At 42.7% G+C, this 25769-nt stretch overlaps 1 protein-coding gene and 1 long non-coding RNA gene across 5 annotated transcripts in view; one reads left to right on the top strand and one right to left on the bottom strand.

Moving 5' to 3' along the window:
- adcy6a (adenylate cyclase 6a) overlaps positions 1-25769 on the bottom strand; it is an 80508-nt gene that overhangs the window by 48619 nt on the left and 6120 nt on the right. For 2 of the 4 annotated variants that reach the window (XM_062540726.1, XM_062540725.1), the window contains 2 exons: positions 9338-9555; positions 7398-8394 (listed from right to left, as the gene is read on the bottom strand). In XM_062540726.1, coding sequence (XP_062396710.1) covers positions 7398-8393 — 996 coding nt within the window. In that variant the 5' untranslated portion in view covers position 8394; positions 9338-9555. Of the gene's footprint in view, positions 1-7397; positions 8395-9337; positions 9556-12108; positions 12251-25769 lie in introns of those variants that run through there. The other 2 variants (XM_062540728.1, XM_062540727.1) reach the window with 2 other exon arrangements.
- LOC134088237 (uncharacterized) lies at positions 13504-20755 on the top strand. Its single transcript, XR_009939923.1, has 5 exons — positions 13504-13686; positions 14538-14781; positions 18362-18441; positions 19049-19148; positions 19635-20755. It is a non-coding gene; the product is annotated as an uncharacterized LOC134088237 (long non-coding RNA).

Genomic DNA, 25769 nt, shown 5'->3' with positions numbered 1-25769 from the left:
CACACACACCAATCCCTTACGGTTGACCTCCTTCTTCCTCTATCTCTACTGTATCTCAGTATTAGTTGATTGGCTTTAGTCTTAAAAGACAGGAAAGCCATTGAGGGTTTCAGACGGTCCACAAGCTGTCTGGACCTTATCTGGTGTAAATGTAAATCAACAGCCAGCTGCCCCCACCGCCCCCCTCCCTCCCAACATACACACATCTCCCAGCCTCCCCACCATCACCAAGTATTGCTGTCAAGAGGCCTCAGATGAGGGACAACGGACCCTAAGGAAACCCATGTCACAAAGAGATACATGGAGTGAGAGAACAGAGGAAGCAAACCGATGTAAACACATCAGAGGAAGACAGAGGGACGGAAGGGAGGGGGGGAGGGCATCTGGGGACCTAACTTGAACCCTCAACTCAGGCTGATATTTTGAGAATGGATCATTCTTCTTGACTTATTTGGAAGAACTTGACAGATTTTGACTTATTTGTTCAGGAGAAAAATCTGAATGGCAAATCTGAATCAACAAAGCCATTTGGCAAATGAAAACACGATGTGTGAGTTTAACTTGAGCCGCACGTAACAGTCGGGAAGTCCTTTGAAATCACTATGCCGCTCTGATTACGATAATATTTTCTTTCCACGAAAACCTTAGATGGTTTAAAACGTTCAGCGAGAGGGAAACTCATCAGAAAGCACATACGCAACCCTCTAAACAGGATTCTGATTCCACATACGCAACACTCTAAACAGGATTCTGATTCCAGTCCCTCCATCAAAACAAGCTCAACCGCTGCCGGAGTTTCATGGGAAAGACGAAATCTATGCATAATCTACCCTCATTCATCACCACCCATGACTCATGTATCAGATAGGCCCACTGCAGCACAATCAGGGTAGGAATCTCAGATGACAGGTGAGCCAGAGATGGGGGGGGGGGGTTCATGCATGTGTGTGAATGTCAGAGAGAGAGAGAGTGTGTGGGGGTTGAGATGAGGACAGGCTGTGTGTGTGTGTGTGTGTGTGTGTGTGTGTATGGGGGGAGGGGGGGGGGGGGGGTTCAGCACGTCCGCACTCAGCATCTGTCAACTAACGAGGCCTTTTCAGGGAAGAACACACTGAGCTGTGTCATTACCTGGCCATGAAAGCTAGCCATGTTTGCACAGGCTCCTCTTCACCTACTCCCCCTACACACACTAGCACACATCAACTCTCTCTCTCTCAAAAAATAAACACACACACACACACACACACACACAAACAGGCTTCTATTATACATACTGTATATTCACACACACACACACACACACACACACACACACACACACACACACACACACACACACACACACACACACACACACACACACACACACACACACACACACACACACACACACACACACACACACACAGGTTGGACAAGAGGACACAAAGGCAGCTGGAGAGATCATGGTCCGGATTGGGAGTTCCAGTCAGAGCCAAGCTCAGCAAGAGGCCCATATGAATCCTGGGACGAGATTCATCATCTATCTAGCCAAGAGGAGACAGCTGGGTGCTGGGGTACTTGGACATGAGACAGGCCGAGAGAGAGAGAGAGAGAGAGAGAGAGAGAGATAGAGAAAGAAAGCAAGGGGGAATGCAGAGACAACAGAGAAAAAGAGAGAGAGAGAGAGAGAGAAAGACATTGTGTGAGTGAGACAGAGTGAGAGAGAGAGCAGCTTCAGTGTCCATTATGTGGATCAGTGGGGGAGACAGCATGAGAGAGGGAGTGAGAGAACAAGAAGAGAGAGAGAGGCCGATGTGTGTGCATCCATGTGTGTGTAAGTGTGTGTGCACACAAGCATCTCTCTCTCTCTCTCTCTCTCTCTCTCTGAGTGCGTGAGCGAGTGAGTGTGTGTGATTATAAATAGGCAGATGGGTGGGGAAATGGCACTATAAATAGCCGCTGTGCGGGGTGTAGAATTAACAATCCCACGGTAATCCCTGCCGTCACTCCTGATTCCACTCCGTCCGCCTCCGTCCGTCCGTCCATCTGCCCTGCCGAGGGAGCGCGGGGGCCTGCTGCTCAACGCCCATCATCCTCCCATCGCCTGGGCGACCAAGACGAGGAGGAGGACGAGGAGGAGGAAAATCAGAGTGTAGCGAAAAAGAGATGGCGTGAACATGAGAGGACTCACCAGAGACAGAGAGAGAGAAAGAGAGAGAGAGAGTGAGAGAGGGTGCGAGAGAGAGAGAGAGAGGGTGTGAGAGAGAGAGGGTGAGAGACGTAGGCAGGTTAATCAGTTACAGTAGAAAGGGGAAACCAAGGGGGGAGTCAGGGGACTGCTATGGGGAGGATTAACAGCCTGCCATAACCCTCAGAGGGCATTCTCAGAAAACACTATGCCATCAAGTGTGTGCATTTCTATGTGTGTGTGTGTGTGTGTGTGTGTGTGTTATGATCTGCAACATTGATGTCCTTATGTACAATTATTATGAATTGCGGACATAAATACAGTAGTTAAAATGTGTTTGCTTGTCTGCGTATGTGTATGTATAGTCTGTGTGTGTGTTTGTACAGCATGGGTGTGAAAATGTGATTTTTGTTCTTTTTCTGGGGTGGTGTCTACTGCTTGAGTTATGGTTATGAAACCAGTGTGTGTGTGTGTGTCCAATGATTTGGGTGTTGCATGGGGTGTCATCGAGTACATCTCCTCTGATGACCATGTGGTCTGTACATGGGACTACCCCCCCCCCGCCCCCCCCCCCCACACACACACACACACACACACTTCTTCTGCCACCATCCCCTGCTGAGTCTGGATGCCCTTCTGTAATGGCGTGCTAATCAAACAAAGCTTGCTGATTCAGTCCTTCTTCTCTTTCTAATTCTCGCTCGCTCTCTCTCCCCCCTCTCTCTCTCCCTCCCTCCCTCCCTCGCCATCTCTCCCCCTCTCAGCCATCCAGCAAGCTCTGACAAATGGGCAAACTTGCCAATTCTTGTGTTGTCACAGACTTCAGTATGACTACACTCACAAACACTTTTAGAGCAGCACACAGACAGAGATTCTTGAAAGCTAGCAACAAATGTAAGGCAAACGTGTGTGTGTGTGTGTGTGTCTCTCTGTGTGTGTGTGTGTGTGTGTGTGTGTGTGTGTACTGTATGTGTGTTGATGACTGTGTGTGTGTGTGTGTGTACTGTATGTGAGTAGATTACTGTTTTTCTTTGTGATTTAGCCATCTGCAATTTTTCAATATCTTGTTCTTGCAGACTATCTAGCGTTCTATCTTTGCCTCTCCTCAACCCCACAGACCAGACACATTTGTATGTGTGTTTGTGTGTGTGTGTGTGTGTGTGTGGAGGGGGGGCTAATCCAGACACACACAGTAATCTATTTTTACCCACAGGACACTAAAAGTTGTGATTTCACTGCCATCCAGATGCCAAATATAGCCTGGACACACTGTGCTCCCATCATCTAATTTATGACCTGCTGGGACTCACTTTGGACAATCCCTTTGGCTCTCGTAAATGTCCCCAACAGCAGCACTACAGGTCAGCCCACCCCTGACTATCTACTAGCACAAAGTTCAGTCCTGATATTCATTTTACTAGGGGTGTAAATTATGGACTTCCCCGTGATACCGCACAATGTTGATTCTCCAGAGAACAGAGCAACTCAATATTTGCCCATAGGCTACTCTGATAGTATGGCCGATCATGTGACACATTTCAGCACACCTATCTGAAACCAACAGCCAACAAACAAATATTGTTTACTATTTCAAGCACTGTGTTCGCTGTAAATGAGCTTTCAACAAAATCTCTGATAAACCAAGGACTGAACAAAAAACACTACAACGTAAAGCATTCAAAACATCACAAATACCATACTGAAACACAGTTTACCACCATACTATAGTTTGATAATATCTTTCCAAATGACTTCTACAGCTGAATTGAAATAAACCATTCCGCATGCTGTCCACTACAGCTAGTTTGCTAATGTCTTCCCGTACTGGTCACGATGAGTCCTATCTCTCAGGAGGCATGGCGGATGACTGGAATCTTCACCAGTTATCGGCTGTGCTTGTGCTAAACCCTTCTCTGATGAGCCTGTGCCAATCTAAAAGCTTTATTACACAGCCTCGCTTATTCCACCGGCGGCTCGCCGTCTTCTGCAGGGAAATCACACAGCTCATAAAGAGACGTTTTCACATTATTGCCTCAGCCTCCCTCCGCCAAAGGAAAGAGATCATCACCACGATATTGTCGTCGCTAGGGGTGCACGGAAATATTAATATAAACGATATTGCAACATATGCAGTGTTGGTAACACTTCATAATAACAGGTCACAATAAATAGCAAAGCCATTAACAATTTGATGAGGATTTTTAATAATTTCAATGTATGTTATTGTATTACTAAACTGTTATTATTTATCATTATTCAAAAATTAAGCAAAAAGTGCTTTAGCTGTATTTACTTCAACTGCATATGACAATAGTAACAATACAACATCTTGATTCATTGCCACTTCCTGTTCATATTAAGATGAGTATTAATAAACAGTATATCTGTTTCTCTAATGTGAACCTTTTTGTCGTTGGACCCTTATTGTAAAGTTGCAGCTGTGCATCATTAATTTATTCTTGATTCATCACTACAGTGTCAGATAGTGCTGCTATGCATGCAAATGGACTACATGCAAACACTTTCTATAATGAAAAGTAGACTATGTGGTAAGAGCAATATGCTGCATAAGTATCATTAACAATCATTCCTCATCAGGTTATTTTGCAGCTTATTGTGGCCTGCTGTTCTAAAGTGTTGCCCCCAGCTCTAGACTCATATCTATAGTGACGTGTTGAGTTTGGGAGCTGATTTCAGTAAACACGTAGTTGTGGCTGACCATGATGACTAAATGGAACGCACACATACATCCCCAAAAGACGGAGCTACTGATCTGCTGGCTTCTCCCGTAGGAGGCAGTTCAGTGCGGAGGCTGAGGGAGTGAGTGCCCGCTGGCGCTCGTGTGGAAGTGCAGACTCACAGTGCTGCTGCAGAGGCATGAGAAAGGGACCAGGTCCTACACACACACACACACACACACACACACACACACACACACACACACACACACACACACACACACACACACACACACACACACACACACACACACACACACACACACACACACACACACACACACACACACACACACACACACACACACACACCCACCCACACCCACACACACTCACACACACACACACACACACTCACACACATAGATCCAAATCTGCTAATTGTTCCACCGCCGTTTGGTGAGCGAGTGGAAGCGGAGTGCTGGCGTAGCGTAGCCGCTGCCACGGCCTGAGAACGGTAGCGGGTCCATTCTCCGTTAATTAGAGAGATGGCACGAGGGCGGAGGAGACCAGGAAACGCCAAGCTAATGTTCCAGCGTTAATTAGGGCACACATTCCTCTTTTGTGTCCATTGTTTTCTGCCCGTGGTTTCACATTCCCACCCCGGCATTCTCCTTCCCTTCATTTGGCCCGCTTTTTTTTTTCTTCCTTTCTTACATTCCCCCCCCCCCCCCCCCCCCTCCTAACAAGTAGTAAATAGTTACACAACACGTTTGGTGGTACAGTCAGTGTGTGAGCTCGGGGTCATCCCCACCCAGCTACCCACCCCACCACACCCCACCTTAGCCACAACTCCCTGGAGAAAAGTACACAGAGTCCCCTTATAAGGGCGCACAAGGACCTGGAAAATGTAGCTTCATGGTGTGATCATATTTGTCTGTCTTGTCCATTGTAGACATTGTAGAGAAACAGCTGGACAGAGAAAGAGAGAGAGTGTGTATGTCTCTGTGAGTGTGTGTGTGTGTGTGTGTGTGTGTGTGAGAGAGAGGGAGAGAGAGAGAGAGAGAGAGAGAGAGAGAGAGAGAGAGGCCCTTCAACCCTGTTCTCTGACCTTCAGTCTGCCCCTAAGGTCTGGTGGCCTGGCACATACAGATAGCACATGTGCACAAACACACACACACACACACACACACACACACACACACACACACACACACATCAGTGGAGGGCTGCAGGCTACAACATACAACAACAACACCCAAAAAGAGGCAGACACATGAAGTCACAGTGCGGAGCTGATCACAATCACTTTTAGTGAAGGAAATGGAAGTCAATGAGACTACAGTATATGCTGCAATTTGAACCAAACACAAACTTTGAACACACACACACCACACATGAGAGAGACACAGACACACACACACAGAAACACACACACACACACACACACACACACACACACACACACACACCAAAGACCTCATTCAAATAAATGTAGTGGGGAACACAACTTCCCTGGTCATGAAAACATGACAATATGAACCAGTATGACCTGAAACAAGCTGATTGCGTAGACACAGGGAGGGTTAAGATTTCGCGGAGCACTATCATATTTCCAACACGATGGGACAAATGCCTACAGGGTCTGAATTGGAGCCCATGTCATCCTGTTCACCTGGTTAAAATATCAATGCTCTTACCTGTCACAACTCTGTGAGAGAATCAGCCCTGTAAGCGTATAAAGCTTACAATGTTTAGCTTATTTTATGATCTCTATGTTTACAGTAGGGCTGTGCAAATAACATTTACAGTACCATCGTATTTATCATGTACTTCTATCAGAAAATTATGCTTATTGACAAACACAACTGACTTAAGGAAATTTAAAATGCATACTTGGTTAAAATTCTTGAAATATTGCTAGTCACCCATTATAGGGCTGCTCAAAAGAAAGAAAAAACAGGCAATAATTAGGACAAAACATTCCAATTGTAAATCTGCCATTCCTTTTGGATTATCAATATTATGCTAATGATTGCCTGATTATTCACTGCCTAATTAGACTACAGTATGTACACCAACTTCCTTTTAGAAAAAAATCAACCACATCATACATGATAATGGACCACTATGCTACAATACACGCCCTCCACACACACCTAATAATGTCCTTTTATTTACAGTATGTCCACATGAAGAAAATGGCACAGGGACACAAATACTAAGGATGCAATAGAATACAGCAGGTCTTCACTATATCACTCAATTAGCATCATACTCAGTTCTTAAGGGTATAAGTAGCAAAGTCTCCTCCACACACACAGACACACACACAGACACAGAGACACACACACACACGTGCACATGGGCTTCCAGTACACAAACACACATCTCTCTCTCTCTCTCTCTCTCTCTCACACACACACACACACACACACACACATGTGCGCATATGGGCTTCCAGCATACAAACATCTCACTCTCTCTCTCTCTCACACACACACACACATACACACACACACACACACACACACAGAGCACGTTCTCACCTGTTTCCAGAGGAAGTCGTCCTGCAGGTTGATCCTCCAGGTGGTGAGCAGGTGGATGCAGGAGAGCAGGCCGCCGCTGATGACTGCTGCGCGCATGCGCACGGGCAGCAGCGTGTAGATGATGTAGATGAAGAAGACGGACCACCAGATGCCCTCGGACGCGCTCCGCGGCGCCACCATCAGGACGCCCAGCGCCTGCACCAGCAGCAGCACGCCGATCACCAGGTAGCTCACCATCCACATGTAGTCCTGGTGGAAGCCGTTGCGGTTGCACACCACCATGAGGGCCAGGAAGAGGCCCATGGCCACGGAGAGCAGCGCGGCGTAGGCTGGGTGGGGGGGCGCGTGCACGCAGTGGAAGGCCAGCATGACGCCGCACACCAGCACCAGCACGCCCATCAGCATGGTGAGGGAGCTCTGGTTGAGGCGGAAGAAGTAGCGCTGGTACAGGCGCTCCAGCTTACGCGACTGGAACTTCTTGGACTGGAAGACGCGGGCCACGCGCAGCCAGCAGTCGGCCGCCGTCACCACGCCCCCTCCGCTCTCGTCCTCGTCCTCTTCGCCGCCGCTGCCGCCGCCACCGCCCTCGCCGCTCCCGCCGCCGCCGCCGCCTTTACGGCCGGCCGTGTCCCCGTCCTCGAAGCCCAGGTCCACCGATTTCAGCCCCACGCCCTCCCCTGATCCCCCTCCGCCGCCGCGGATGCCGTAGTGGTCTTCTTGCCAGCCGAAGCGCACGCCGAACTGGCTTCCGCCCCCGACCGAGCCGGGACCCCCCAGGCCGCCGACGCCTCCCCCGCCTACAGTGCCGCGTGGGGGCATGGAATGGGGCGCCTGCACGGGGGGCTCCATGGCCTCAGAGTCCCTCAGGCAGCTCATGTAGCGTGGGTTGCAGAGAGAGGAGCCCCCCTTGCGCTTGGACTTCTTGCCATTGCGCTCGCCCCACGCGGTCTTGCGGTCGTCCACTCTGGCCACTAGGAAGCCGTTGAACCAGGACATTCTGCATGGCAGGGCAGGGAGAGGATTTGTGTATGTGGAGGGAGGGGGGGAATGCGTTATTAAATATGACAATATAACATTTTTACTGTTTTTTCATCAACTTGGTTAGCAAAGATAAGAACAGTAATAATAGCAAGTGACAAAACAATTTATTAAAAAATAAAACAATATTTGTATTCTGGCTGCAGGAAGCAATTGACCAGGACATTCTGCTTGTCAGGGTGCAGCAAGTGGGATCAGGCATTTATAACCATCTGTGTAGTAACAGATGCAATAATATCAAGCATACACAACAGTAATAGCAGTACTGTATGTGATACAACAATGACAACATCTCATCACTTGCCCCCTTGGTCAATACCTTGGTGCTGATAGTGCCATACTCAACTGGTCTGATTTACATAATAACTCAGTAGTACAACACAAAATACAACCTTGGGTTGTAATCGGTGTATTATGTAAATGTATAACCATTTGACAGTATCTGGGTTCTGCCAACTCAAATCAAAATCTTACAAATGTGTGTAGACTAGTGGATGTGCGTTTGGAGTATATGAGTTTAGGGTACCTCTGGGAAAGGGTTTTCTATATCGGATTGGAACTATCGGATTGGAACATTTGGCATATCAGTGCAAGAATGTAGGCTACAGGATGTGAGTTGGTAAGCACCTGAGTGTGTTGGTCGCTGGATGTGAGTTTGGTAAACACCTGAGAGTGTGTTGGTTGCTGGATATTAGTTTACCACTGTGCGCGTGCTGGTTACCAGATGTGAGTATGGAATCCCTGTGTGAGGGTCTGCAGGCTACTGGATTTAAGCTGGGTGCTGTGACCATTTAGGTCTGGTTACCAGTGTGAGTGGGTGTTAGTGAGTGAGTTTGAGATGAGTGTGTGTTGGTGAGGGGTGTGTGATATGTTTGATGTTTGTGTGATGTTTGGTATTATACCTGTGTGGGTTCTGGCACTTGTCCCAGCCCTGCTGTCTGCAGCTGGACCACTCATTTATCTGAATGGGTGAGAGAAAGCAGAAACGCAAGGCAGAGAGAAGGACCAGAAGTGTCCAAGGAGGCGTGCGTGGTCCTAGGGATGACTGGAGACAGCAGTGCTTATGGTTTGGGCCACGACCAGTGGGATGAAAGTAGATTTATCAGCAGTCTAGATGGATCTGTGTGCACAAACATCAAAATCATTAAATATAAAATGTGTTACTTAAACTGCACACAAACATTTGATTGACATCCTGGACAGAAGAGTTAATCCATTGTTTTTAGCTTCTTCCTGTTCCTAAACTGATAATCCTGAATATCTCTACTCAACAAGTTTAGTTTACAGACGGCTTTGTTGATTTGTGTCTACAGTACTGTCTGTTTTGAGCATATAAGCAACAAAAGGATGACATTCTATTGCTTTAATGTGCCTAATGGACGTAATGATGATTAGTGATTAGTCTCATCATCAAAAAACAGCCAAAAGAATCAAGGGACAACAAAGCAAAGGGGCTCTCTATTCAGCACCACATCTGTCCACTATAGTTGATATTTCTTTAATCTAGCCACTGATGTATTCTAGCATTCTTTCTGCAGTTTCCCCCCTCTTTCCAACAGAGATAGAAACAAGACACCAGGTACAAGATATTATGAGATGAGATTATTCAGGTTTGACAGGCAACAGGATCCTCTTTGTTTGATTACTGGCAGGGTTGAGTCATTTTTTACAACCTGCCGCCTCTTACTGCTTAACAACCTGAATTCTCCCACTGAGGCCTGGTGCTCGAGAGACACACACACACACACACACACACACACTGGATAAACAGGGAACAGGCACAGCAGCACAACAGTAATGACCTGGTCACACAGACCCAAGTTTATACACTGGAAACAATTTTTTCTTCATGGAACTATCTCAATGAAGAATTTAGTGACTTGATGGCGCTAAACAGCCAGTTTACAGTAAGTACAGGCAATAAACTACGGCTTCCACGTATATGCTGTAAATTCAAAATATGATTTAGTGAAAGGAAAGGAACTTTTTGGAGACTATAACAGAAACTACATGATCTTTTATCTCCATTCATGAAATAAGGAATTATTTTTTGCCAAATTAGCGTGGGAATGAGTAGATTTTGTTTGACACAAACTCAAAATTATGAGGGGAAGTAAAGGCCATCCAAGGAGTATTTCTTGATGCAGCTTTATATGACTGATGCACTTGGACTTTGACAAAGACACTGGTCAAAAACGGATCTTTCAATAAAGCAGCATTATTTCCTTCGATGTGCACATTTCTTACAGCATATCAGTTTGATAGAAGATGTATGTGATCCCACAAAAGACACAGCTTTGTAGCACCTGCATCAAGAACTTTAGATAAGATGCTATATTCTAAACCAATCCAATTCTAGTTATAATACAGCAAATACCCCATAGACATGTACACATCTATGAAATACCCCCCAATAACCAGTGATGCTTTTGAGCTCCATGTTGGGGGTCATCCATGTTCTTGCTTAAACAAAGCACTTTTTTTCTGACAGATATTGCAATTCTGATCTGCAATATGATTTTTGAATGTCAATGTCAAAATTCAGTTCGATACTCCAAATGTCTGTTCAAGTTGTGCCACTTCTGATTGGTGAGCTTCACTGTCTGTGCACAAGGAGGATGACATGAATACAAAAACCATATGAAAAGATTAAGTATGCGTGATTATTTGTAGCCTTTGCGATTAGATAATTGGATTGGTTCAAACTGAAATAGCGATAATTGTGCAGGACTAGTATGAAGTCCAATTCTGAATCTGATCGTAGGCGTTGAAGTCATACTCAGCCATGTGACATTGACATGCACTCATTCTATCGCTTTTGTCCAAAATGACACCCAACACACACAGTGTATGTGCACGCAATAGTAAGATAAAAGATACTTTATTCAATCCTAGAGAAATTTAGGCAGCATAGAGGGCAACCACATGCCCCTTTAGAACAAGTAGGACCATTGTTTCTCTTTTGTTTTTATTTAGCTTATTCTTTTGACCTACATATTATTTTCTCTGACACATATAGAACAAGAGAACGTATCCAGGACAAGAAAAATACGAAATGATGAAACTGCAACTGTCTTATGAAAGTAGTCTATCCATCAGAATGGGTTCTGAGCCCATGCCATTTGAATGGTTAGCACCCTGCCCTAAACTGGGCTTCTCCCATCATGGATAACAGCCTAGATCCATTAGGGTGATTCCACTGCGTTTTTCCTCCTCTATCAGCAGCTGCTTCTAGAACTGATCTGGCCCAAATGTAACACTGGCCTTTCTTATATCTGGCCTATCTGCTTTACCTTATGATTGACCAAATCAGCACCTGACTTCTTTGCCTGCTATCCAAGTGTATTTGAATGGAGATAAAAGATCATGTCATTTTTGTTATAGTCTCAAAAAAGTTCCTTTTCTCAAATTCCGTTCACTAAATCATATTTTAAATCTACGGCATAGTACGTGGAAGCCATATTCATTGCCTGTACATTAAACTGGCTGTTTAACGCCATCAAGTCACTAAATTCTTCATTGAGATAGTTCCATGAAGAAGAATTTGTTTCCAGTGTATAAACTTGGGTCTGTGTGACCAGGTCATCGCTAACACCTACTAAGGGTGGAGTTTCATTAAAAGGTCATTTCACTGAGCATAAGTTGAGAGTGGAGGTAAAGGACTCCTACATACTCCTGGAATCTGACTTTTCCACCCTCCCCAGTGTGTCTGATATGGCTCATGCTCAAGGTCTCTGATGGCACAGCACGCCTTGAAAAGATCACCACAACTGCAATGGAAAACAGGCACTTTTGCACCAAGCTTTTCAAGCTTATGGGCCAGGTTTTTATTTGACAATCCCAAAGACTCATTGGTCAATCCTGTGTGGGGAAAGTGACACAACTGACAGTAAAAACAAAACAGATTCTAAACTATTCTGTAATGGGGGAACATTTCTTCTTGATAACCCTTCAGCTGATCTGGCTGAAGACCCAACTGAAGGAGAGGAGACAAGATGTCAACTCATTGACAGCATAAATGTGGATAACACACTGTTTGAGATATCTGTGCCATTACTTTTATTAAAAGGAAGATCTATATTTGATCAAATCTACCTTGTTGCACTAGAGCTAAAATGAAATGATAGGCCTACCACATTTACCCAACATATTCCTTAACAAAATCTTCCAGAGGAAACCACTAGCCTAAATGCAGGGGAGACAGCAACAAAAAAATCCAACAGATATCAGCTCACTGTAGGCCTACTTCTAAATAATGAACAGTGAAAGACACAATCCAATAGGCTAGGACTAGGTCCATGGCAGAATGGGAAAAAAGATGCGCTGGACTTGTGCTAATTGGTAAGCAATGCAGATGCAAATAGCCGATGTCTATTGCACCAATTTCGCTAGTTTGTCAAAATAATACCAGATCCCATTCGAGATTTGGAGACTAGGCTAATTTATGGTGCTTCACAAACAAACCTTTCAAAGTTGATAGCTTTAGAATGTCTCAGCTCCTGGACCTGAATTAATGACTGACTTGTACAAGAGACTAGCAGCTCATCACAAAAAAGGGTCTCTCTTTGTAACAAAAACGACAGCTCTCCGTATTCTCCTTACATCTATCCAGTCCGGGCACAGCTGTTGAGCTAGGAAAGCGTATGGTGGTGTTAGAGCAAAAATAGAATTTCCCTGTGATGGCTATCTCGCGCCAGTTCCCAGAACGTATCCGCTCGTGCTGCTGGTTCTGTATGTTCTGGCAGGGTATGGAGCCAAATTATGGAAACACTGACTGAGCGCAGCAGAGAAAATACAGACGCTGCCTAAATGAATTGCAAGGTCAATACTATCGGTAATCTCCATTTATAAACGTCTCCATGAAAAGGGACAGTGTTGCAGAATGATACCGACTGCAATAATAACCTTCACGTGCAGCCTGATCTCACCAAAAGGCGTAGAATGTCACGCCGGTTTCTTAAGTTATTTGGCGTGTTATTTGACGCATTTCGTGCTTTTGGCGTACAATGTCACGCTCTTAAGCGTCCATTTACTTTCAATGTGTAGGGAAACGGCGTGTCTATTTACGCCCAGCACAAAAATGCTGGGACGGTTTACGCCTGTCCGAATCTTGATCTGCCGACAATGACAATTTGATCGATTGCACATGTCTGTGCGAAAAGTGGCGAAATTCGTCATCAATTCGCTCCAGCTGATTGCTGTCATGTGACGCACGCAACCAGGAAGCGGAAGCGAGAACGAGCCATGTGGGGTAAGTTGTTAAACGATGTACATTTAGTAAATAATAATGTTGTTGTTGTTGTTTCGAACAAAATATAGGCATACTTGTCCAGATCGACCAAAGCTCATTGTTCACGCTGTAAAACGACTAGAATCACGCGAATTTAGTGCAATTTCTTGTGGGCAAATACGTGATGGCCAAAGAAATCATTGTTCACGACACGTTACGGATAAATGATCGAAATGAGTGCGATGGCGATACAATCCTGCCATTCCATTAGTTGACATGGTGTTTGACATTACATTAAGCTGGCTGTTTCACATAATAAGCTATTTGTTTATTTAGTCTGGGTAATTCATGTGATCAAAATGCTGGGTTTCATCCGGTCCCTTTCCACAGGTGTATAAAATCAAGCACCTTGATTATGAATGCAGACTGCATGGTGCTTGATTAACCCACCTGTGGAAAGGGACCTGATGAAACCCATGAATAGGCTAACATTTTACTGAAAAACAAAGCAGTGGGCCTACAACATTCCCATCTCCAAAATGTAGCATTTCTGCAGTGTAGGCTGTAGTACAATGCAGTTTTGATGTCCAAAAGTAGCCTATTGTATTTTCCTGCATGAGAACTACAGATACTTCTCCAAAACAGTGTTTGCAAACTTGAAGTTGTGGAGTTGAGTAGCCTATTCTAGTATTTGAATGAATACCCACAACAGTTTTACTCTTGTCTCACCTAGACTATGTCTATGAATTGCAGTAGTGATACTGAAAAAGGAAAGACAGGTGTCCTGATGTGTTGTTTAGGGATGATGGTCCTGCAATGTTTTATAGACATGTCTTTGTCGTTTTTGTTTTAATTTCATCATGTTTTCACAGATCCTTGCTCCTGATATCCTGAAGTATGGGTTGCATTTCGTGACGCCAACAGAACACTCACAGAAAGGAGAGTGGTGTCAAACTACAAGACCGCCAGCATGTAAACAAGGCCTTGTTTGTCCTTGTTTGGATACTCATTTGTCTACTTCCTGAAGAGGTTGAAGCATGCTGGCCTTGATACCTCAGTCCTTGCTTCAATTAACAGCTGTGTTATGGAGCGCATCCTACAAAGGGCAATTGGCAGGTATTTTACATAACTTTTACACTACTTTTATGGTCATATTTTTATATTTTTACTTGCCATGTGCCTGTGGTTTCCTTACAATCATTGTGCAAACTAACGTTAAAGGAATAGTTCGGAATTTTGGACATAGGACCTCATTTCCAACTTAGTCGGGGTGACATAGGTCGGTGAAGACCATTTTCAGTGAATTTCTGCCCTTCCTTGAGTTGCAGCGTTCATCTCGTGCTAACCTGGTGCTGAGATAACGCAAGTCAATGGTAACATCCAGCCTGCCACTGAAAACACTCCACAGAACACCCGAAACAAATAAATTATAACGTCAGACTATCGATGCACATCCCTGTGTTGATAGAACAATGTTAGAAATAAAACTAACCTTGCATCGCATTGCAATAGCCTACTTTGTTCCCTGTATTGCAGTGGCGGATTGATATTGAGAAACTAGTCCCTCAAAATGTAATATATCATTGAGTTGCAAGGTTAGTTTTATTTCTAAAATGATTCTATCAACACGGACATGTATATCGATAGTCGGACGTTTTAATTGACTTGTCTCGGGTGTGCTGTGGAGTGAGTAAGACTGTTGTTGATGTCAGACTGATGTTACCGTTGAAATGTGTTAGCTCAGAACCAGTGTTAGCAAAGGGGAACGCTGCAACTGAAGGAAGGGGTTAAACGTGATAAAAACGGTCTCCACCGACCTATATCACCTCGGTAAAGTTGGAAATGAGGTCCTATGTCCAAAATTCCGAACTATTCCTTTAAGCTGATAGGCTGATATGCATTCACTGTTGCCAGCTGTCAAGAGTAAAGAAAATAGTAATTTGGACACCAATATATTCCTGAGTCACAGGGTATTCAGTTGGTCTGCCACACCTACTCCCGCTATGTTACGTATGATGGTTGTTGTTGTGTGATCGTTGTTGTTGTTGTGTGATCGTTTTTGTGTGGTCGTTGTTGTTGTGTGATTGTTGTTGTTGTTGTGTGATTGTTGTTGTGTGATCGTTGTTATTATTGTTGTGTGATCGTTGTTGTTATTTGATCATTGTTGTGTGATTGTTGTTGTTGTTGTTGTGTGGTCGTTGTTGTTGTGTGGTCGTTGTTGTTGTGTGATCGTTGTTGTTGTTGTGTGATTGTTGTTGTGTGATCGTTGTTATTATTGTTGTGTGATTGTTGTTGTTGTGTGATCGTCGTTGTTGTGTAATCGTTGTTGTGTGATCGTCGTTGTTGTTGTTGTGTGATTGTTGTTGTTGTTGTTGTGTGATCTTTGTTGTTGTGTGATGTTGTTGTTGTTGTTGTGTGATCGTTGTTGTTGTTGGTCTACCACACCTACTCCCGCTATGTTACAGAAATAGTCATGATCCCCCATTCAAAAAAGTAAAACTTCATTGATAGTCTATATCAAAAGCGGTTGTTCACTTTGTGTGAATGATCACTGTTGTTGTGTGATCGTTTTTGTGTGATTGTTGTTGTTGTTGTGTGATCGTTGTAATTGTTGTCGTTATGTGATTGTTGTGTGATCGTTGTGATTGTTGTTGTGCGATGTTGTGTAATCGTTGTGATTGTTGTTGTTGTGTGATTGTTGTTGTGCGATGTTGTTGTGTAATCGTTGCTGTTGTTGTTGTTATGTGATCGTTGTTGTGTTGTGTGATCGTTGTTGTTGTGGGATTGTTGTTGTTGTGTGATCGTTGTTGTGTGATTGTTGTTGTGTAATCGTTGCTGTTGTTGTTGTTATGTGATCGTTGTTGTGTTGTGTGATCGTTGTTGTTGTGGGATTGTTGTTGTTGTGTGATCGTTGTTGTGTGATCGTTGTTGTGTGATCATTGTTGTTTTGTTATTGTTGTTGTGTGATCATTGTTGTTGTGTGATGTGTGATCATTGTTGTTGTTGTTGTTGTTGTTGTTGTGTGATTGTTGTAATTGTTGTTGTTGTGTGATTGTTGTTGTTGTTGTTGTGTGATCGTTGTGATTGTTGTTGTTGTGTGGTTGTTGTTGTGCAATGTTGTTGTGTAATCGTTGTGATTGTTGTTGTGCAATGTTGTTGTGTAATCGTTGTTGTTGTTGTTATGTGATCGTTGTTGTTGTTGTTGTGTGATCGTTGTTGTTGTGGGATTGTTGTTGTGTGATCGTTGTTGTTGTATGATCGTTGTTGTTGTTGTGGGATTGTTGTTGTGTGATCGTTGTTGTGTGATTGTTGTGTGATCGTTGTTGTGTGATCATTGTTGTTTTGTTATCGTTGTTGTTGTGTGATCATTGTTGTTGTGTGATTGTTGTTGTGTGATGTGTGATTGTTGTTGTTGTTGTTGTTGTTGTGTGATCGTTGTTGTTGTGTGATTGTTGTTGTTGTGTGATTGTTGTTGTTGTGATCGTTGTTGTTGTGTGATTTTGTTGTGTGATCGTTGTTGTTGTTGTTGTGTGATTGTTGTTGTTGTGTGATCGTTGTTGATGTGCGATCGTGTTGTTGTTGTTGTGTGATTATGTGATTGTTGTTGTTGTTGTTGTTGTTGTTGTTGTGTGATCGTTGTTGTTGTGTGATCGTTGTTGTGTGATTTTGTTGTGTGATCGTTGTTGTTGTTGTGTGATTGTTGTTGTTGTGTGATCGTTGTTGATGTGCGATCGTGTTGTTGTTGTTGTTGTTGTTGTGTGATTATGTGGTTGTTGTTGTTGTGTGATAGTTGTTTGGTTGTGTGATAGTTGTTTGTCATCATTGTTGTTGTTGTGTGATTGTTGTTGTTGTGTGATCATTGTTGTTTTGTTATCGTTGTTGTTGTGTGATCGTTGTTGTTGTGTGATTGTTGTTGTGTGATGTGTGATTGTTGTTGTTGTGTGATCGTTGTTGTTGTGTGATTGTTGTTGTTGTGTGATTGTTGTTGTTGTGTGATTTTGTTGTGTGATTGTTGTTGTTGTTGTGTGATTGTTGTTGTTGTGTGATCGTTGTTGATGTGCGATCGTGTTGTTGTTGTTGTTGTGTGATTATGTGATTGTTGTTGTTGTTGTTGTTGTTGTGTGATCGTTGTTGTTGTGTGATCGTTGTTGTTGTGTGATCGTTGTTGTGTGATTTTGTTGTGTGATCGTTGTTGTTGTTGTGTGATTGTTGTTGTTGTGTGATCGTTGTTGATGTGCGATCGTGTTGTTGTTGTTGTGTGATTATGTGGTTGTTGTTGTTGTGTGATAGTTGTTTGGTTGTGTGATAGTTGTTTGTCATCATTGTTGTTGTTGTGTGATTGTTGTTGTTGTGTGATCGTTGTTGTGTGATTTTGTTGTGTGATCGTTGTTGTTGTTGTGTGATTGTTGTTGTTGTGTGATCATTGTTGTTGATGTGCGATCGTGTTGTTGTTGTTGTTGTGTGATTATGTGATTGTTGTTGTTGTTGTTGTGTGTAGTTGTTTGGTTGTGTGATAGTTGTTTGTCATCATTGTTGTTGTTGTGTGATCCTTGTTGTTGTGTGATTGTTGTTGTTGTGTGATCCTTGTTGTGTGGTTGTTGTGTGATCGTTGTTGTTGTTGTGTGATCGTTGCTGTAGTAGTGCTTCAGTGATGGTCTTTTCATGTTCTGTGTGTTTTGTTTCCCTCTGTTTGCAGGCAGTGTGCTGTGAGGACTGCTGCCCTGATTCATACGGAAGAAGTTCCAAGTTCACTCACTTATTAGCGAGGTTAACGAGGTATGTTGCGCTCAAAGCCAGGATATGCTGTGACACGAAAGTGGCTCTGTTTTAGCGTCGCGATATCACCATGGTATCTTATGCTCACAACTAAACCTGGTCATAGTTTTTATACAATTATGCAAAATATTTACACTTAGCACACATTCACCGCATGGGCTATTTTTTGACAGCACTGTTCCCCATTCTTATTTATCACAGTGGTATTTCCCCGCACTGTGATCCGACTGTTTTACTCCTCATAGGAGTTCATTATCACGACTTGTTCGAAATGGGCAAAATATACAGCTCTCGCTCGCGGATTCTCCATGTCGTAAAGGTGATTGAACTGTCGCTAAATGCCCCGGACAACAGACAACTGGTGCGGACAACCTGGTTTGACAAATTCAACCCGTCAGTGAGCTTTGTGATACCACTCATCTCTGATTGCGACTTTTGTATTTGTCGATCCAGGTTATGTTCAGCGAGATTCGTAGTATACCCCACTGGTAGAGACACGCATGCATACACTCATACACGTAGAATCGCTTATAGCATTATATTATGTGTGCATGTATTTGTGTCTGTAGCTGTTTAGTTTATCCCCTCCTTTCATGTGTTTATGTAGTGGGCTCCATCAACTGTCCAGGGTGAAGTCGGTCTGTACTGATTGCACTACCTGCTACTTGATGATGTCTGGTAGCCGTGGCTACTGCCCTCAGCCTGGTGTAAGTGTTTGTGTGTTTTGAATGTAATTTTTTTGTTCCATAGTGAAGGCTGTAGGGTATGTTATTGAGCATGCTCTAATTTGTTTGTCATATATGTGTTATTTAATGCATTACTCCAGAAAGTAATTATGATTATTACAGTTACTTAAAATAGTCCTCTTTATTAGAAGATTTTAAAAGCAAGTTTCTTTGAAAACAGAACAAAAACTTGCTCTGGAACAGTTCATACAAAAGAAGTTTAAATCACCATCTAGTCCGCTCGTGGCAATTGCGTGAGTCATTTGAACAATGCCCATTGATCACGCCTCTTGTGCAGTAGTGTGCTCGTCGCGAATCTTTGGTCTGAACCCTGCTTAACTATTGCACCTGACTTGTAGGCTGCTAGTGTGGGTTTGCTTTTATTTGTGACACAAAACTGAGTAGTTTGCATTGATTATATTCATGGACAGGGGCAATTGTAATATATGCTTTCTTTCTCTTTTACAGACACATGACATTTACTGCCAAAAGGTACCATCAGAGCACCTCTCCCTACCCTGCAGGACATCTATACCAGAAGAGTACAAGGGCCCAAAATATTTCAAAAGACATTTCACACCCTGACCATGGACTGTTTAAACCACTTAGGTCAAGCAGACGTCTCTGTTCCCACATGGCTAGAACAGACTGAGAAGGAGTTTCTTTCCTGAAGCCATCTGCATCCCGATCACACATAACTCTTTAAACTACATTATATAGACTTGCCATACTGCACTTACACACACTGCTCTGTTTACCACCTGAAAAGATTGTTGCTGCACTGTCTCAGGTTTTGTTCAAACCATGTCTATATCAAGGATGGTTCCCAAAACCAACGCCTGTTTGCCAGGCTCATTTTCTGCAAGGCCCTTGATTTGGGGAAAAGTGCGAAAACCAGTGACATTAAGGGTATGAACTTCTTTTTGTACACATTTACATACTATGAGTTATTAATGTTGTGCCAATATTTTAGCTGTCCATAATGTTGACACAAAAAAGTTTACAAGGCCCATAGTATCACCAGTTTTGCACCTCGTTCCTTATCTAGGGCCTCATATAAATTTAATGGGTATGCACTACAAACAATGGTCCAGTCATACTGAGAACATGTCTGTCTTCCATCTTCCACCAAGTTTGGACAAGCTAGGAACAATATTTTTTAAATATATCAATGCCTAAAGATGGCGTCCAAGATAAGGAATTTGTGAGAGTGAAAATGATACAAAATCAAGGGTGAAAAGGTGTATGGAATTATAAAATTGAGCAAAAATATTTTACAGGTCTTGGTTTTGGGACTTAAAGGTAGTCAAGAGCAAAATCTGAGAGGGTGCAGCAACTGTTTTCCTGGATTTTATCTGACTTGAAACAGAATGACCCCCTTCCTATCGTAAATTACATGTATTTCTAAATCCTTCTTTCTTTATCCTGTACACCTCTGCACAGGCAAGTTGAGAAGCTGAATGCCAGTTCTCTATGTATTTTACAATGATATCTTTGTATCTGACAATTCCTTGAATCCTTGACAGAAGGCTCAATTTTGTATTGCCATATTTTGTGATGTCTACAGAAATAAAAATACTTGGTACCGACTTGTGTTGTTTTTAATTTTTTTACATAATTTTGGCATCATTTGCAACTCATGGACATGTACACATTGGGTTGGCATTTCTAAGTATACTATTGTAGACTGATTCAATTTGGCATGTAACATCCTTGGATAACAAAATATGTGTGTGGAATGGAACCAACCCTCACATATTCACAGAATCTAGTACCCCCTTCAAATCCTTTTTTTCCATCTTTAGCTCCGCCTCCTGGAAACACAGAAGCAGCTAGGCCTCAAATGTGACAAACTATTTTGTTTTTACCCCCTTATACAGCAAGCCCACAGCATGGCAAAGCATAGTGTTATAGTGACGCCCCCTGGCAACCATCCCTATTACCCTAGCAACAACCTAGCAACCACCTTTACAACGTCAACGTAGCAACCAGCATAGCAGCCAACATGATTCCCACCATAGCAGGAACCAGCATAACAACCGCATTATTTTGCACAGCAACCACCATACGTAGCGTAGCAACGCCCTAGCAATCGTCTCAATGACCCTAGCAACGTCCTAGCAACCATCTTAACTACCCTAGTAACAACCTAGCAACCAGCTCTACAATGTCAACCTAGCAACCACTAAAGCAACCAACATGATTACCTAGCAACCACCATAGGAACCACTTTACTTATGCGTTTTGGCCTATTGGATGTTGCGTTAATGCGGATAACTTTTGATCTGTGTGCCTGATTTTCAAAAATAAGGTACTGTTGCGACCCTTTTGGTGATCTGCACCTGATGAAGCCCACTCTTGCAATTCCTCAGAAGTATCATTCTAGTTGATTATAACTGGTGTAACCTTATCAAGGCCTGTCTAACTATGCAAATCAAGGACATCTAAACCTAGGGTTGGTATTTGTAACTTGTATACCCCTTAGACTGATTAAATTTGGCATGTGACATCTGTATATGACACTAAATATGAGTGTGTAATAAAATCACACATCACATATTCACAGACTCTATAGCGCCCCCTAGAAATCCAATATTTCCTATATTTGGCTCCGCCTCCTGGCAACACACAAGCCACTAGCTGTCTCAAATTTGACAAACTAGTTTGTTATCATCCCCTGTACCAAAATATGTGCCACATGCTGGCACTATCTTGAGTTAATGGTGTAATCCTATCAAGGCCTGCCTGACCTATGCAAATTATGACCATCTACACCTAGGGTTAGAATTTCTAACTTACATACCTCATAGACAGACTAAATTTGGCATGTGACATCTATGTATGACATAAAATACATGAGTGAAGTAAAACCACACCTCACATATTCACAGACTCTATAGCGCCCCCTAGAAATCTAGATTTTCCAATCTTTGGCTCCGCCTCCTGTCAACACACAAGCAGCTGGAGGTCTCAAATTTGACGAACAAGTCTGTTATCACTCCCTGAATCAAAATATGTGCCACATGTCAACATTTCATGAAACAATGAGTGTGACACTTACTTAGGCCTATCTGGCCAATATGAGTGTCTGAATTGTAGTTTCTGAGTATGTCCAGAGCATCAAACTTGCCAAGGCAGGTAAGGTCAGTGAAATTGGGTTTATTTCAGCACAGCATACCTCTGTGTATCATAATCAATCAAAATATGGATGTTTTAATGGTTTGGGTATGATTTAAGAACGTTTGTGTATCAACTTATGTGAAAAATATGCTCTCTAACGTCAATTTCTATAGCTGTCTTGTGGATCAAAATTCCCACAGCATATAAGATCAGTGAAATTGGGTTTATTTCAGTACAGCACACCTCTGTGTATCATAATCAATCAAAATATGGATGTTTTAATGGTTTGGGTATGATTTAAGAACTTTTGTGTATCGATTTATGTGAAAAATATGCTCTCTGAACATCAGTTTTTGAAGATGTCTTCTGGATCAAAATTCCCACTGCGCATAAGATCAATGAAATTGGGTTTATTTCAGTACAGCACACCTCTGTGTATCATAATTAATCAAAATATGGATGTTTTAATGGTTTGGGTATGATTTAAGAACTTTTGTGTATCGACTTATGTGAAAAATATGCTCTCTGAACATCAGTTTCTGAAGATGTCTTGTGGATCAAAATTCCCACTGCACATAAGATCAGTGAAATTGGGTTTATTTCAGTACAGCATACCTCTGTGTATCATAAACAGTCAAAATATGGATGTTTTAATGGTTTGGGTATGATTTAAGAACTTTTATTTATCAACGTATGTCAAAAATATGCCCTCTAAACATCAGTTTCTGAGGATGTGTTGTGGATCAAAATTCCCACAGTGTGTAAGATCAGTGAAATTGGGTTTATTTCAGTACAGCACACCTCTGTGTATCATAAACAGTCAAAATATGGATGTTTTAATGGTCAAGGTCAAGGTCAAGGTTAAATTTATTGCCATATATGAAGATACACAAGCCAATTCACGTATGAATATGGTTGACAGCAACAGACATAAAATAGACATAGACATGACAATAATGACAATAGAAGCTGAGGTATTAATGTTGAAAGTGCTGATGATATGCAGGCAGAGAGCAGTTAAGTAAAGTGCAGTGGACAACAGTAAAGGTGCAAACAGTGCGTCAGTGCATTCAGAGTTCGAACTGTGATTGAAAAGCCTGGCAGCTGTAGGGAAGAAGCTCAGGCGATGCCTGGACTTCACTGCTCTCGGGAGCCGTAGCCTTCTCCCAGAGGGGAGCATTTGGAAGAGGGCGGAGCCTGGATGTAAAGGGTCCTCCATGATCTTTCTTGCCCTCTTCAATGCCCTGGTGTTGTGGAGTAACTCCAGGCTGGGTAGGGTGGTGCCAATCACCCTCTCAGCTGTGCGGATCACACGCTGCAGTTTAGCCTTGTCCTTGGCTACTGCAGCGGGGAACCATGTGATGATGGACTGTGTGATGATGGATTCAATGATGGTTGTGTAGAACCAGGTTTGTATTGACTTGGGCAACCTGAATTTCTTTAGCTGTTTGAGTATGATTAAAAAACTTTCATTTATCAACGTATGTCAAAAATATGCCCTCTAAACATCAGTTTCTGAAGATGGTTCATCAACTTGTGTGCATGCAAAACTGTCTGAAAACTCAACCAAATAGCTGTCTAGATGGTACTTTTCAAGGCTGTCACGTAGGTCAAAACTGACCTGCAAATCATGTTTATTTATCACAAAACATATAAATATGAGAAACAGGCACAAAATGGGTGTTATGAGGTGGTTGGTTCGATTCATCAACTTGTGCGCATGCAAAACTGTCTGACGATAGCCAGAGTGCAGTCTATATGAACATAACTGGTATAACCCTAAGGTGCAATCAAGGCCTGCCTGTCTATGCAAATCATGAACTTAACACATGTATGTTTACTAAGACATAGCCTACAGCATTCAGATGAACTTGTGTCTTTTACAACATGTACACATTGGTCCGAACAGCTCTGGATCGAGCATAATTGACGGCGCAATTCCAGACCGTACTTCCCGACCTGAAATGTTGTGGGAAGGGCTAAGTTTGGCTGGCACCCAGGCGAAATGAATGTAATAATACAAACTGAAATGACAAATTAATTAAATGAATGCCTTTATTTTAATTGCATTGCAGTATAATTAAATAGTAGAGACACTCAAGTAAGGTGCATATATATACAGTATATGAAACATAAAAGCACAACTTCCCACTCTGATTTCATGTATTCATTGTTATCCTTCTTTATAATCTGCTGCTGCTGCTGATGGCGTTTATAGTGCTGGTGGTGCTGCTCCTGCTGCTGCTGCTGCTTCTGTTGTTTGTGCTGCTCCTGCTGCTGCTGCCTCAACAAACAGCTGATCATTGACATGTGCATTGTAGGACTGCACAAGCTGTATCAGCTTTTCAGCTGTAAAAGCCTTACGTCCTTGACCTTTTCCTTTATAAATGGCAAACAATGCATGAAAGTGTTAGGTGAATCCTGCCTGAACTTCTGGGGAATTTGAATTTCGCCCAGCAGCTCAGGCTGGATACCGGCAGATCTATTTTCGCTGTTTACTGCCAGAATCTTTGGCTCCTATCAGAAACGGCCATACTCTAGTCCTGGCACGCTATTGGCCGGTGACGCGCCGAAAATGAAACTTAAGCGACGCGAAGTGCAGTAGAAAAGAAGCGCAGCCTCGCCAGACTAATGTTCAATCTTAAAAGATTGAGTTTAGTATGGTGAAAACCAGACTATGGAAGTGTATCAAAATCACAAAAGAGTGAGGAACAAAGTTACACTCACCAGACAAACTATTACATACACTTACTGAACCTATGAATAATGAGTTATTTGTCCAACATGAATGCAATTGTCAAAATAAAAAAAGCAAAGGTGTGCATAGGTTAATAGCAGGACAGACATGGCCAACTTCTGTACTGGTAGGATAGGCTATGCAATCATTATTGTTTTTGATCATTCTCTTATGAGAAGCCAAATCATGATGTAACAGTTGTGTGCATGCAGTTGTAACAGTAATAGTTGGTTATTCTATATTAACATACCACTCACTTGTCACTGACTGAAGTGAAAGGCAACTCCTTAGGCCACCAAGGCAGCCTGTATTCCTCAGCATATTTGGGCCTTGATAAACCCTGAATTAGTGTTGAGGTAGAAAGGTGTTAAAGTGTAATCAGACACAGTAGTCTGCATCATTTCTTTACATTTAATTTCTTTACATCTAAAGACATACATACCACTTGACATGTGTCTATTTATGTAGAGGTTAACCAGCTCAGTCATCCTCTCCTCTGTCCAAAAGGCCTCAAGATGGTTTGAACCTACAGTAAATAAACGGTAACAGAAAAAATTCCATTACCAATTCTGTTTGTGTCAATATAATTTCTATCATAACTCAGGACCATACTAAAATAACTGTTTTCTGAAAGCTTGTCAGTTATAGATGTGATTAAACATACATTAGAACATATCCCACCTTCCTGCAACCTTTGGACAACATAAATCTATACATTATTCTATTCTGCATATAATTGGCGAACG

This window comes from Sardina pilchardus, chromosome 7 (genome assembly GCF_963854185.1).
Source record: "Sardina pilchardus chromosome 7, fSarPil1.1, whole genome shotgun sequence".
Taxonomy (NCBI): domain Eukaryota; kingdom Metazoa; phylum Chordata; class Actinopteri; order Clupeiformes; family Clupeidae; genus Sardina; species Sardina pilchardus.
The sequence above is the reverse complement of the archived record's forward strand: the minus strand, read 5'-3'. Positions and strand labels throughout refer to the sequence as shown.